Below are 14,522 nucleotides of genomic sequence, written 5' to 3'. Positions count from 1 at the left end.
TTAGACTACGAGAAGTATCAGTCTAAACACCCCAGGGTTTCATGTTTGACCCAATAAATTGGCAAATGTGACAAAAGATAGGAATAATTGATTTGGGTGGGTGATGTGTAATGACAGGCAACATTTTTCTATTAGAGCTATGAATTAGTATAATCAATTTGCAAAGCAATTTGGAATTATGTGAGTGAAAGAACTAAATGATCATATCCTTCAACCAGAGATTCTTCTGTTGGCATATATCCCAAGGAGGTCATTGGCAAAAAGTCAGCCTCCATATTCAGATGTGGTGGTAAAAAATGGGAAACAACATAGTTGCCCATTGACTAGGGAATAGCTAAGGGACTAGTGACATATGAATGTAATGAAATATTATTTTACCATAAGAAGCAATGAATATGATGAATTCAGAGAAACATATGACTGGATGCAAAATAGAACTACAAAAAACAATAAACACAATGACTACAGAGTATAAATGAAAAGAATGACAGCTATATAGCAAAGAAGAAGCCCAAAAAGTAATCTGAGAAAATACCTTTCCTAATTCCATTACATAAGAAATGGGATAGATAAGTGGTAGTCTATGGTTGTGGAACATTCCAAATGTCAGAGTTTTTTTCAACATATTAATTGGTTTTGTTCATTTTTTTCTTTAAAATTTTTTTTGTTCTAATGATTGTTCTCTGTAAGTTGAGGAGAGAAATAGAAGACATGAAGGTCATCTTTAAATGAAAATATCAATAAATATTTCTTTTTGTAAAGAATTATATCCAAAAATTCCCTTTGAGAAATCATAGCATAATCATGAATAGCATGAATTATAATAAAATTACATTTTATTAATATTTATAAATTATAATTATATAATATAATTACATCTTCATTGTATTTTTGTTGTATATGATTATAAAATAAAGAGAAACAAATTATACTTTAGTTACTTTTTACAAGCATTTATTAAATGCTAATCACGTGCTCAGTACCATACTATATTTTGTAGATATAAAACCAAAATGAACCAGTTCCTTTCAGTATAGAGCTTATATTTTTTCAAAATATATTTATAAAAATAAATAAAGTTGTCAGGGTTATAAAACATTTTTAATATTGTGGTAATTATGCTATCATTTGCAAATTGGTATTAGAAACTAGAAATATGACTTTAGAAGTTATAATAATACTATCTTTTTTGGAGATGAAACATCTAAGTACTACTGTGTAATACAATAATCGAATAATGGTACAAAATGTATGGACATGAATATTATAGCCTTCAAATGAGCACTCTAAGATTTTTGGGGAAATAAAATAGGGATTTAAGACAGAGTGGATGTAGATTTCTCTCCATATCTGCCTTTTTGATTCCTGAGATATTGTGATAAATTTTCTTGTGCCAATGTTCATTGCTTGAAAAATACTGCTTCTATGCCCTGATTAGAAGGAAAAGATAGAAAATGATACATGCTTGCTTACAAAGGATATTTAACCTTAGGGAAAACCTTCTTCAAATAGCTGATCTTAAATTCAAGAGGATTTTATGACAGTACAAGATGGAAATATAATTCCTTCTATGTGACTTAAAAAACTAAACTAAAAAACTTAAAAGACCTACTATGAGCTCTTTGTTCACTTCATATTAAATTATGCCTAATAATTTAGAGGTGATATTTTCTATTTTTTGTCTCAAATAGATTCATGAGTTTGAATATTATATATTCTTTTTTAAATGATATTTCATTTTATGTTTCCAACTCCATGTAAATACTTAGGTACCTCAATATAGTGTGGGTAGACTGGAGACAATATTTGAGCAAATACACTATTATTCAGGGTGATCTATCAAACATTGTTCACCTTAGAACTAGACAGGATATAAAAACTACTGTGCATGTATAGTAACTTGCTAGGCTATACTTATATTCTCCTGTCAAGCCTATGTGATTTTTAGTCTTTGTGTGAATGCCCTCAAGATCATCTGCAACAATAGTGCTTGCAAATGCCATAAAATGTGTGGAAGGTGCAAATTTCAACTTCTAGGATAAAACAATGATAAATTTTCTCATAATAATTTTATGTTCAAGGTTAGGGGACCCAGATTAGATCACTCATTCTCAACTTGTGGAGCACAGAAGACTGGAAGGGCAATTTTTAGAAGGGGTCTATTTCATGTAACATAGCAATAAAACCTAATATTTACAATGTTATTTTAAGTTTGAAATGTGGTATGTGAAATGTGAAAGTTGGTGGGAAGAAAATTGATTCTAGTGTTAAAGGATCAGGGTTTAAATAATTGTTTCTGGCACTAACCATGTAGCCTTGGTTAAGGCCCAACATTTCTGTAAGGCTCAGTTTGAGGGGTTTTGACTATCTGGACTCAGATTACTACTCACATTACATATATAATAAATGCTATAATCTCATTTGATTCTCACAATGACTCTGGAACAGATTATCCCAATTTTAGAAATGAGGAAACATGCAGAACTTTATTATCAATAGCTAACATATAATCTTTTAAGATTTTGTGAATCACTTTCAATATGTTATCAGAGAACATTATTGAGATAATATTCATAAAGAACATAACAGTGCTGAATATAAAGGAGGCTCTATAGGTGAATGGAGTGCCAAACCTCAAGTCAGGAAGACTCATCTTTTTTTATTTCAAATCAAATCTTAGACACTCCCTAGCCATATGATCCTGGGAAAATCATTTAAACCTTTTTATCTCATTTTCCTCAATGGCAAAATTCTCATTTAGGGGACAGAGTCAAGATGGCACAGTAAAATTAGGGACCCTCCCAGAACTCTCCCCCAAATATTCCTAATACCTTTAAATAATGTTCTAACAAAATTCTAGAGAGGCAAAACCCACACAAAGACTGAGTGAAACAATTTTCCAGGCCAAGATAAATTGGAAGATCTGTGAGAAGGTTCTGTTGCAGTGGGCTTAGAAAGGGCCACAATACAGCCTGGGCCATGCCAGAGTTAACCAGCTCCAGTCATCCTAGAACAATCCCTGGGGTGCCTTGGGCCTGGGGGCACCTGATTCAGTGGAAGCAGTAGTGGTAGCCCTCTCAGTCCAGGGACTGCCAAGGACAACCTCGATTTTCAGGAAGAAAACTTCTGCACAAAACTGAGCATGGAGCCCTGGCTAGTGCAGGTCTCAGTACAGACCTCCAGGGACCAGGAGTAGGCCTGGGGAGCCACCTAGCAGGTACTTACCTGGCAGCTGCTTCCAGAGCACTCAGGCCATGGATGGTTTGGGAATCAAGGGAGACTACAGAGGTCTCTTTGCTACCCCTGAGGCAGGTCTCTATTGCTTGCCCATTCTCAGGTCATAGTCTGGAACCCTAGGCTCAGGAGGAATTACAGAAACACTACAGAGTTCACTGCCTGCCACAAAGCAGGGACCCTCCTCACAGCTCTGGGGCAGAGGGGAGTCTGTGGTCATCCACATACCAGAGCATAGGCTAAGAGAGCAGTCAGAGCCATCCAGGAGAACTTGGAGGTCCCTGAAAATAGCTGCAAAAAATCCTCAAAAGCTTACCAATGCATCATCCACTGTGGAAGCAGAACTCACCTTAACACAGAGTTACAATCAAATCATAGGTTGGGGGAAATGAGCAAACAACAGAAGAAAAAATCAGATGACAATTACTTTAACCCTATGGAGGATCAAAATACACACTAGGAAGATGACAAAGTCAAAGCTTCTGAATCCAAAGCCTCCAAAAAATATAGGGATTGGCTATGGGAGCTATGGGAGAGTCAACAAAAGATTCTGAAAATCAACTAAGAGAGGTAAAGGAATAATTGGGAAAAGAAATGATAGGGATGCAAAAGAATCATGAAAACAAGTCAGCAGCTTGATGAAGGAGATGAAAAAATAAGAAAGAAAAATAACTTCTTAAAAAGCAGTTTGGTCAAATGAAAAAGTGGTCCAAAAGGTCAATGAAGAGAAGAATGCTTTAAAAATCAGATAGAAAAGGAAAAGCTAGATGGAAAAGGAGATATACAGAATGGAGCTAAGGGAAATTGATGATGTACAAAATTGAGAAACAACCACTAAAAAAAACCAAACAGAATGAAAAACTGGAAGAAAATATGAAATATCTCACTGGAAATACAACTGACCTGTAAAACAAATCCAGGAGAGATAATTTAAAGATTATTGGCCAAAGGTTCCTATGATTCAGTGGACAGAGAACAAGCCCTGGAATCAGGAGGTCCTGAATTCAAATGTAACCTCAAATATTTAATAATTACCTAGCTGTGTGACCTCAGGCACATCACTTAACCCCATTGCCTTGCAAAAAAAAAGTTACTGTACTATTTGAAAATCATAACTAAAGAAAGAGCCTAGAGTTCATTTTTTAAAAGTTTTTTTGCAAGGCAATGGGGTTAAGTGGCTTGTTCGAGGCCACACAGCTAGGTAATTATTAAGTGTCTGAGTCCAGATTTGAACTCAGGTACTCCTGACTCCAGGGAGAGTGCTCTATCCACTGCACCTTCTAGCTGCCCCTGGAGTTCAATTTTTTTCAAGCAATTCTGCAGGAAATTGCCCTGTTATTCTAGAAGCAGAGGGAACAAAAAGAAACTAAAAGAATCCAATGTTCACCTCCTGAAAGACATCTTAATGAAAGGCTGGAGAGGGTGGAGGGGAAGGACTAATTATGAGGGATTTAATGATGCTGATCTGCTTATATTCTTGCATGGAAAGATGATATTGATAACTCAAAAGAGCATTTTCATTTATGAGAGCAGATAGAAGAAGCAAAAAATAGAGAAGGCATAGAAGGGAGTTGAATTTGAAGGTATAATATATTAAAATGATGGAGGTAATTGTGAACAGGGAATGTACTGGGAGAAAGGGACGAGAGGTAGAATGGGCTTAGTTAAGAGGCAAGGAAAAACTTTTGTAATGGAATGTAAGGGGAAAAGTGAGAGGAAATGAGTGAGCCTTAGTCTCATCAGAAGTGACTCAGTGAGGGAATAGCCTGCACACTCAAGTGGGTATAGAAATCTATCCTACCCTTGAGGGAAATAGGAGAGGAAAAGAATGGGAGAAAGGGGGAGGGGGATGTAAGTGTTAGAGGAGACAGAAGATCATGGGAGAGGGTAATCAGATGTAATACACTTTGGGGGAAGGACAAAGTAAAAGGAGAGAGAAAAAATATTGAAGCAATTTCTCTGATGCACTTATAATAAAGAATTCTATCCAAAGACAGAGCTGATGGTGTCTGAATACAGATTGAAGCATTTTTTTCTCTCACTTTATTTTTTCTTGAGGTTTCTCTTTCTTTGTGTGTAGTAGGGTTATGTTTACTTTTATAACATGACTGTTACAGTAATGTTCTTCATGGCTACACATTTTTAACCTACACCAAATAGCTTGCTTTCTCAGTGGGGTTAGGTGAAAGGAAGAGAGAATTTGGAACTCCAAACTTTGGAAGTAAACATTGAAACTAGTTTTTTCATGTATCAGGGGGAAGATTTTAAAAAATAAAATAAATTTAAAAAAAAACATGGAAGCATAGTGAACTTCACAAATAGAATACAATATTTGTCATTAAAATACTTCTCCCTTTTCTAAATACAAAAAAAAATGATCATTTAAATCCCTTTGTTCCATTTTACCAATGAGGGACTGAGGTTTAGAGAAGTTAAATGATTCAGTCAGATCCATACAATTTAAATATCTGAAGTGTGATTCCCACCTAGTTCTTTTTGATTATAAGTCTAATATTCCATTCTATTTATCCCATTACTTAACGTAATTAAAAAGCAATAATATTTTCTGTAGATTATAGATAATATTTCTTATACTTTTTTTTGACTGGACCTCTATATGCTTCATCCTACATAAAGTCCTGGGGATGAGGGGAAAAAACCTTGTTAGAAATTCTCTGCTTAGGAAGTAGCAGGAAATACGACCCTGGGTCTGTAAACTGAGAAATTATTCTATATTTAACAGAAGTTTAGAAGCATAAAGTTCAGAGGCAGGGGGCACAGATCAGATCATAAGACTAAATCTGTGTCTAGAAGATTAAAAGAACATTGTTTTTACTTGTCACTAGGAATATCGAGTCAAAAGTTTAACATATTGAAAGAATAGGAATATACAAGTTTCAAAGAAAATTAGAGATAATTTGAAACATTAGGCATTGGGTGAACATGGGTGTTTTTATGACCAAGAATGCATATTCCCAATCTTATCTTTTATATTCCCTTAAAGGAGCTTTTATGTTTTCCTTTTCTATGCCACTTCTAGGTTTATTTTAGGGACTGGATGGGAATGTTATACCTCTAAATGACAGTATATGATGGTATAATAAAAATGAAATTTCAAGATATGAAATGTGGAGAACAACAAATTTCATATTTTTATTCACACACATACATATGTGTATATATATATATATATATATAAATGCAATGAATACCAATATCTTTATCTATGTATCAATTTTTTTGAGACTGAATATCCATGTATTGTCAAGGATAGAAATGTCACAATCATTCATAAACCTAAACCCAAAACTGATTTGTGGAGAAACTTTAACTTGCCCTGTTTTCCACTTGAGTTGGTTCTGACCTTAGTAAACCTGGTGACTTCCTGGTCCTAAGGGGTCACCATTCAAGTACCAGATGCTGTACAGATGTGTGATCTTCTTAGTTCTATGGTAATACAGAAGTCTCTAATACATTCAGTGTATCTCCTGTAGCAAAAATTGCAGATGTATACCACTACCACCCATCATCTTTTATTTTACATTGCCTACTCCCTCCTAATTTTCTTTCCCAGAGTCATGCCATATATAAAATCCTTTTTTTTTAAGAAAAAGAAGAGGAATAAAAATCTGCAAAACTTGTCAATACATTTTAAAAAGCCTAAACACACACAGTTGCATTCTGTGGAATCTCTACTCCACACATAATTCACAAAGTGGCCAAGAGAGGCATCTTGCTATTCCTCTTCTGGGTATACATTGGAAAAAAAATTGGACTTTTTTTTTGCAAGGCAGTGGGGTTGTGACTTGCTCAAGGCCACACAGCTAGGTAATTATTATGTGTCTGAGGTCAAATTTGAACTCAGGTACTCCTGACTCCAGGGCTGGTGCTCTATCCACTGCGCCACCTAGCTGCTCCAAAATTGAACTTTTTAAGGGCAGTAATTTTGTGTCCCTGATTTGTATATTTCATTTAGAAAAAATAAATAGTGCAAAGAAGAATATTTACAATGTTTTTAAAACATAAAATAATTATTAAGGGACTGAGCATTTAGTTATTGAAAGATTAAATTGGGACAACAATTTAAGGAGACTTTAATTAAGCTTCTGAGAAACTTGGCTTTTATTTCATGCTTCCCTCTAATTCTCCCCTAGGTCTATGAACTTGAGCAAATGGGGTTCAGTTTCCTAATATGTTAACTTCATTTGGGGAATTGGTTCATCTTTCAGGTTCCTTTAAATTTTAAAATTCTAAAATATAATTTTTTAATTCATACATCATGGTGCATTAAAATTGGATTATCAGTACTTTGGAGAATTACTTATTCAAGAAAAAAAATTACCTTCCATTTCGCCTAGAGCTTTTTTATTTGCTTTCTGATGCTTGGGTACAAAAATAGAGAAAATAGCTGGGAGGAAAATAAGAAAAAGTAATCTGTCATGTTTGACAGGATGATAAAAACCTGACTGTATATAACCTGACCATTAATGCTTTCTCCTTGAGTAATCCACAATACAGAGGTGATTAAAATAAAACTAGTGAAAAATGCATAGTGTCACATAAAATTATCTATTAAGAGAAGTGTTTTTTAGTATTTGTATATTAATTCATTCTTCTCTCTTTCTCTAACTATATAATTTATTAAAATGTACATATAAATATACAGTGGGCATATTTTCTACAAAATTTTCTTTTATTCTATGTAGTGTATACTTGAGTATATTTGGATCAGTGATTTTTGTCACTATAGGGAATTCTTCTACCTATTCAGATCACAACTTCTCTCTGACTCTGTAAATAAGTTGGTAATACATATAGCAGTTAAGCAACTTGCTCAGGGTCACCCTACTAATAAATGTCAGATTGGATTTGTACCTGTCTTCTTCATCCCAAGCCCTGTGCTCTATCTGCACTTCATATTGTTTCAGAATGCCATATAGAGATGCAATTGAGGTGACATAAATCTTTGAATTTACTCAGTGACAGATGAAATTTTATGATAACCTTCAAAAGAAAACCCCTTTAATTACATGAAATGGAATTTTGTAGAACAAAATTGTGTGGAATGGAAATTCACTTATATTATTATATATAACTAAGTCTATATACTTGTCACTCTAGATAGCCTTGTAGGGCTTTCTAGTGGGTGGTAAATAGAGAGCAGCAGGAAGGGCAGTGCTTATTTCTACTGTCCTCAATAGGAGCCATATTGTGGAAGGCTATGAAATTGTTAAGACTTTACCTTACAGAGCATTGTCAGGTAGGTGGCTATTGAAAATGTCATTGCCCTTGTGAAAAGGAAGAACCAAGCATATAATTTGTTTGGGACCACCCCCTGAGCCAGTCAGAGAACACCATGACAGCTCGACTTAGTTGGAAAAAGAAAACACTTTGATATCTGATTTATTTCTTTTCATTGAAAAAAATCTAGTTTAAAGGGCATAAGGTTTAGTAGTTATTGGTGGCATGGAAGTGGGGGGAGAAATATCTCTTTAGACTTTAAGAGAAGAAAAGTTATTGAATTTTCTTTAAAGTTTTGCTTAAGCTTCTCAGTATTAATTTTTTATGTTGCCCAATTGTGAACAATTTAAAGAATATGGAAGAAACAAAAGGACTTGTGAATGTGAAGAATGTAAGATAAACAAAAAGGAACAGGGATTCCTTGAGTGTTGTAAGTGGGTTCTTGGTCCTCCCAATCTAAAGTGGCAGAGATGTGCATCTTGAAGTGTCCGGGGTAGTATGCAACTGATCCCAGAGAAGCGGTGAGAGCCCTGGAGAAAGGCCTTTTCTTTGTGAAGGGCAGATCCATCCTGGAATGGATTCATCTTGAGAGAAGGGTCTGTCCTTGGAAAGCACCATGATTACCTGAAATATCTGGAGAGATTGAGCTCTAAGGTGTGTACTGAAGCATAATTGTAAAGCCCTATAAATGGAAAGCTTACGCTGTCCTAGTCGTAAAGCTATTGCCAATTGTATATTATTGATGAGTAATTCAAAACTTAAAGATAGAAGGTTTAAGAAAAAGACCATACTAAGATTGAGCTAACCTGATTGACACATTTTGATATCACAGAGCAAGGGCTAGTGTTTGCTCAACATTTATGATGTGCCATGGTATCTCACTGATATGAGAGAAGTAGAAACCACTTAGGGTCAAGAGACTCTGGCAGACTGTCTCTAATAGTTGTTTCCTATAAATCAGATCCTGGAATGGAACGATTCTGGTAATGTCAAGAGAAAAAGATGCCTTGCACAGCATACTCCTCACTAAAATAAACATCATTGTGCATCTCATGCCTCCAGTCATTTGGTTGGCTGGTGTGATTCTCTTTGATGTCAAAGGACATCCTTCTTTGGGGAAGGTTGCTTTGGAGAAGGTCTTGAATAATGGGTGGATTCAGTATATGATGATGATGGAGAGGAACTCTAAGTCAATGTCATGGCATGGTTAATGAAGAGATGGGGGAAGTGTGAGTTGTGTTTTTGGAATGTTGCTCACTATAGTTTGACTAGAGAGAGACTTTTAACTCTATATGAGTTTGATGATGATAATGGGAGAAACATATTCAAATTTCCATGTACAACTTGGTGTTTAAATGAATCATACTCATGTATTACCCTGATTCTGCAAGAAAAAGAATGATAAGAAATTCAACTAGAAAAATAGTCTGAATCAAATTGTGAAGTAATTCTAAGGTCAGAATAAAAGTTTTGGAACTGAATGATTAAGACAAGGATTCTTTTCTTAATTTCTTTTTTAGCAAAGGATCAATATAATCAGACTTGTGTATTAGGATGATTTACCTGACAATGTATAGGGTAGCTCAGAGGGGAGAGAATGAAGATTGAGAAAAGTAGTGAGAAACAACTATAAAAGTCCAGCCAACAGATGATGAGGATTTTGACTATGATGGTAACAGAAGGAATTCAAAGGAAGAAACAGAATTTAAGAAACATTTTAGAGGTAGCATTTATTCAAGTATATAGATGGTTAGCCTTTTTTACCCCTTACAATTTCAAGCAGTCTTGTAGAAGATTTGTTTCATTTCATTTCATTTCATAGCTGTCTTATCTGTATATTACTATGTATATTTTCTTTTAGCCCATCTACCATTTACTATTTTCTCTTTTATCATTGCCACTTTAATGGGTGTGAAATAAAATCTCAGAATTGTTTTAATTTTAATTATTAGTAATCTAGAACATTTTTCCATATATAGTTTTCATTTCTCCTTACATAATTTTAATATACAGTTTTTGATGTAATAACTTTTTAAAAACATATACACATATTCCACTCTTTTCCTGTTTTTCTTCTTTTGGGTATCTCAGTATTAATCCTCACCATTCATGGGACAGTACAGTTTTCTGGATAATGAACTATTTTTATCTATCCATACTGTAATAGAGGGGATAGTTTGATGCACTAAGTATGCCTAAAACAAGTCTTTCAGCTATAAAATCAGAGGTGGGGAACTGTCTTACAGTTAACCTGCATTTTTGTTGTGAGAAAATGCTGCATTTGGTCAAAAGAATCATTGCCTCAGATTGACTTGAAATATTTCAAGAAAAATGTTTTATTCAAGCCATTGAATAACATTTTATATTGCAAAGATAATTCTGGAGACTTGTCATTTTTTTGTTTTACAAATAGCATCATATTCTGTTTGATTCTGCAATATAACAAAAGTATATGAGATTTTTTTTTCCTGTGTTTTGTTTTGTGCTTGGCTTTTTGTTTTTGGCCCGGAGAAGCAATCATCTAACTCTTATAACCATAAGAAGTCACAAAATTCCATATTGCTACAATGTTTTAATAATAAATGTTTCTGAGACTCTGTGCTTCCCATTTTCATGTCAATCAATGAACCAAAAAGATATTATTCAAGAAATAAATCAGAAGGCATACTTTTTTTCAAACATCTTGCTAGGTATTAGGGACACAAATTAAAAAAAACAAAACTATTTCAAGGAACTTATGATATTTGTGAAAGTAACATAACACATATAGATTAATGCAATATATTCAAATACATATGAAATAATTTTTGGAGGTAGTAATAACATCTATTTTAGAAGGATTACTGGCTCTTCATATTGATGGTTTTTGAGCTGTTCTATAAAGGATGCACTGGCTTTTAAGAGGCCAAAGTATAGATGAAGTACATTTCAGCCTTGGGGAATTATATGTTCAAAGACACATAGATGAAATATGGAATGATTTGCATGAGGAACTAGAGGGTTTAATTTGACTATAGAGCATATAGAGGGGAAAGAAATGTACAAGAAGCCTAGAAACATTAGCCTTAGATTGTGAATAACTTTATAAACTAATAGAAATGTTTATTTTTTTGTCTTGTGGTCAATCGGAAACTTACTGAACATGAATATACTTATTCTTTAGATAATAACAATGTGCCAATGAGATGACAGATTATGGAGAACAGAGTCCTAAGGCGAGAAAATCAATTATGATTCTGTTGTCTTATTTTGGATAAGAAGTGATGAGAATCTGCACTAGGTTGTTGGTTGTTTGAAGAAGACAACTATAGGAGACTTAGTAGAAGGATAGTAATAAAACTTGGCAAATGCTTGGCTATGTGTTGAGGCAGAGTAATGCTTCTGAGATTATGAATCTGTGTGACTAGGAGCATGATAGTGTCCTAAATAGAAAACTAGAAGTTAGGAAGCATGAATTTTAAAGAAAAGATAATGAGATACTTTGTTAAGTTGGAGGATACCAGTTCAGTATATCTTATAGGCAGCGGGAGATTAAAAAATGGAGATCAAATTTGGATAGGCAAATGTGATACTCATGTAAAGATGACTATTATCCCTGTGAGAACTAACAAAAATCTTTGAGATAGGTTATATATAGAAAGAAGACTTGCATATGTTACTTTAGTAATGATTGTCTCCCATTTTTGAAATAACTGCCTTACTCAATCCATTTCTTATTTTCCCTGGCTACTTTCAAGACACAGTTTAGATCTTGCCTTCAACAGGATACTTTGGGTAGTACTCTAACTTCCATTCTCTCTTAAATTACTTTCCATTTGCTATGCATATTTGTTGTTTGTACCCAGTTATTTGCAAACTCCATTAGAATAAGAGCATATCAAGGGTAGGAACTGTACATTAATCTTTCTTAGTAGCTCTAGTGCTTGGTTTAGTTCCTGGTGCACAGTAAATACTTTGAAAATGGTAGTTGATTAACTTAGGGGTTCAAGCACAGATGATAAACTAAGATAAGCTACAGAGATTGAGGAGGAATGAAAAGGAGAATCAAAGAAAAAGTAATATTGTAACATTATTATCTAGGGGAAGAGAGGCTTGAATAGCTTCAAAAGCTTCAAAAGGCAAGAAGAATGAGGAGTGACAAAAGACTTTTGAAATTGGATGTCTATGAAATTCCCAGAACTTGTGCACATCTATATTATGTTACTCATGCAAAAGTTCTTCATTCAAATTTGCCCATTCACTTTAAATAAATTACATTTGTTAATCATCAGGGAATATTTTCCAATTCTTCCTGCCCCACAAACTATGCACTAAGTTTGTTCTTTTTGTTTACTTTAAATAAAATGAATGGAAATATTTCTTTTATTTTGTTTCTTTTTTACTTATTCATTTATTTACTTATCTGCTTATTTATTTTTTCCAATTACATACAAAAATAGTTTTCAACATTCATCATTTTGCAAGCTTTTGAGTTACACATTTTCCAGGGCATATTTCTTAATATGTGCTAGTTTGCATCATAGAATAATAGGAAGGCCCTCAGAGACCTTAATCCAATCCTACTTTTACAGATGAGGAAACAACTGGTGGTCCTGAGGAGTTAAATGACTTGTCAAGGTCATACAAGTAAGTCAGTGGAGTATTTGGGATTTAAATCCAAGATCTAGAAATTCTTGATTTGGGGTTTTTTCCCCCAGTGTTCTCTACTGACTCCATTACTCTGGATTATAGTTCTTTCTCACTCTCTCTAATTCATTCTCTCTCTCTCTCTCTCTCTCTCTCTTTCTCTCTCTCTCTCTCTCTCATCTCCTCTGCCCTGACTCTCTCTTCCCTCCCTTTTGTATAAAATATGTAAATATATGTGATACATGAATATATAATATCAAGTTATTATAGTACATATAAACATCATATACATAATAACAAATAAGTTTTTCAGTGACCAAAATGCTTTTAACTTATAATCTAGGAAAAATATGTCAAACATTCAATGTTTGTCTCCTTAGACTTTGACAAAGATGTTGTATAATTTGAATTTTTCAGGATGAATGTCAAAATTACATTCGTGTACTTCTAGTGGGAGGTGACCGACTCTTCACTTGTGGAACCAATGCTTTTACACCAATTTGTACTAATCGAACGGTATGTACTTATCTTTCTTTTCCACAAAATAATAGTTTTAAACAAAAAAATGAACTTTTAATTTTATATATTAATATTTTTAGGAAAAATAAATAATGACAAAGTGAAAATACATGCAATATGAATAGGTTCTTACACACTTTTCAGTAATTTTGTATTTTCTCTCAAATGCTGATAAAATCTAGTATATGTGATGTCAAAGATCCAAATTTTCCTGAATGCCTAAATTTTAACAGGCAACAATGAATATATATATATATAGGTAATTTGACTGAATTTCTAAAATTCTCAATATGTTGGATACTTTTAACAAAACCAATGCAATGATTATTATATGACTTTTTTGTCTTTAAAAATATCTAAATTAGTAGTTTTCTTTATCAAGGGAAATAAAGTTGCAACAGCTCATTTTACAAATGAGGAAACTGAGGCTAAAAGGGAAAGGGGCTTGCCCAGGGTTGCACAACAAGTATCTAAAATCATATATGAACTCAGGATCATGAGTCTTCTTGACTCCAGGCCTGCCTGGTGCTCTTCTCTACTATGTCACCTGGATGCCCAAGAAACACATGAAGTTTGGTCTTATCTTTATCAATGATGATATTAGAACCATTCTTTTGTATGCCCTCACTCTACCAGTAGCTAAAGATGCTATATATACTGTAATATATGCTATAATGCAAAGTAAAAAGAAGAATCTGAAAAGTGAATTACAGTAAATATGAGTATAAACAAAGGAAGGTCAATATGAACGAATTGAAAAACAATCTTAATGCGGATCGAGATAAGTTAATCAAAAACCTATTTCCAATAAAACTAATTGGTTTGAATGGAAATGGTTAATAAAGCAAAATTAGTTATATTAATTTTGATGATTATTTTTAATGAAACATTTTTGAAAATGT

General features: G+C 33.7%; 1 protein-coding gene across 3 annotated transcripts in view; it reads left to right on the top strand.

The window, feature by feature from the left end:
- Positions 1–14,522, top strand: part of SEMA5A (semaphorin 5A) — a 712,145-nt gene that overhangs the window by 364,183 nt on the left and 333,440 nt on the right. For all 3 annotated transcript variants that reach the window (XM_074208091.1, XM_074208090.1, XM_074208089.1), the window contains one exon: positions 13,519–13,617. In XM_074208091.1, the coding sequence (XP_074064192.1) occupies positions 13,519–13,617 (99 nt within the window). The remainder of the gene's footprint in view (positions 1–13,518; positions 13,618–14,522) is intronic.

The sequence above is a fragment of the Macrotis lagotis genome, chromosome X, assembly GCF_037893015.1.
Source record: "Macrotis lagotis isolate mMagLag1 chromosome X, bilby.v1.9.chrom.fasta, whole genome shotgun sequence".
Classification (NCBI taxonomy): domain Eukaryota; kingdom Metazoa; phylum Chordata; class Mammalia; order Peramelemorphia; family Peramelidae; genus Macrotis; species Macrotis lagotis.
This window is presented reverse-complemented; position numbering and strand designations above follow the sequence as displayed.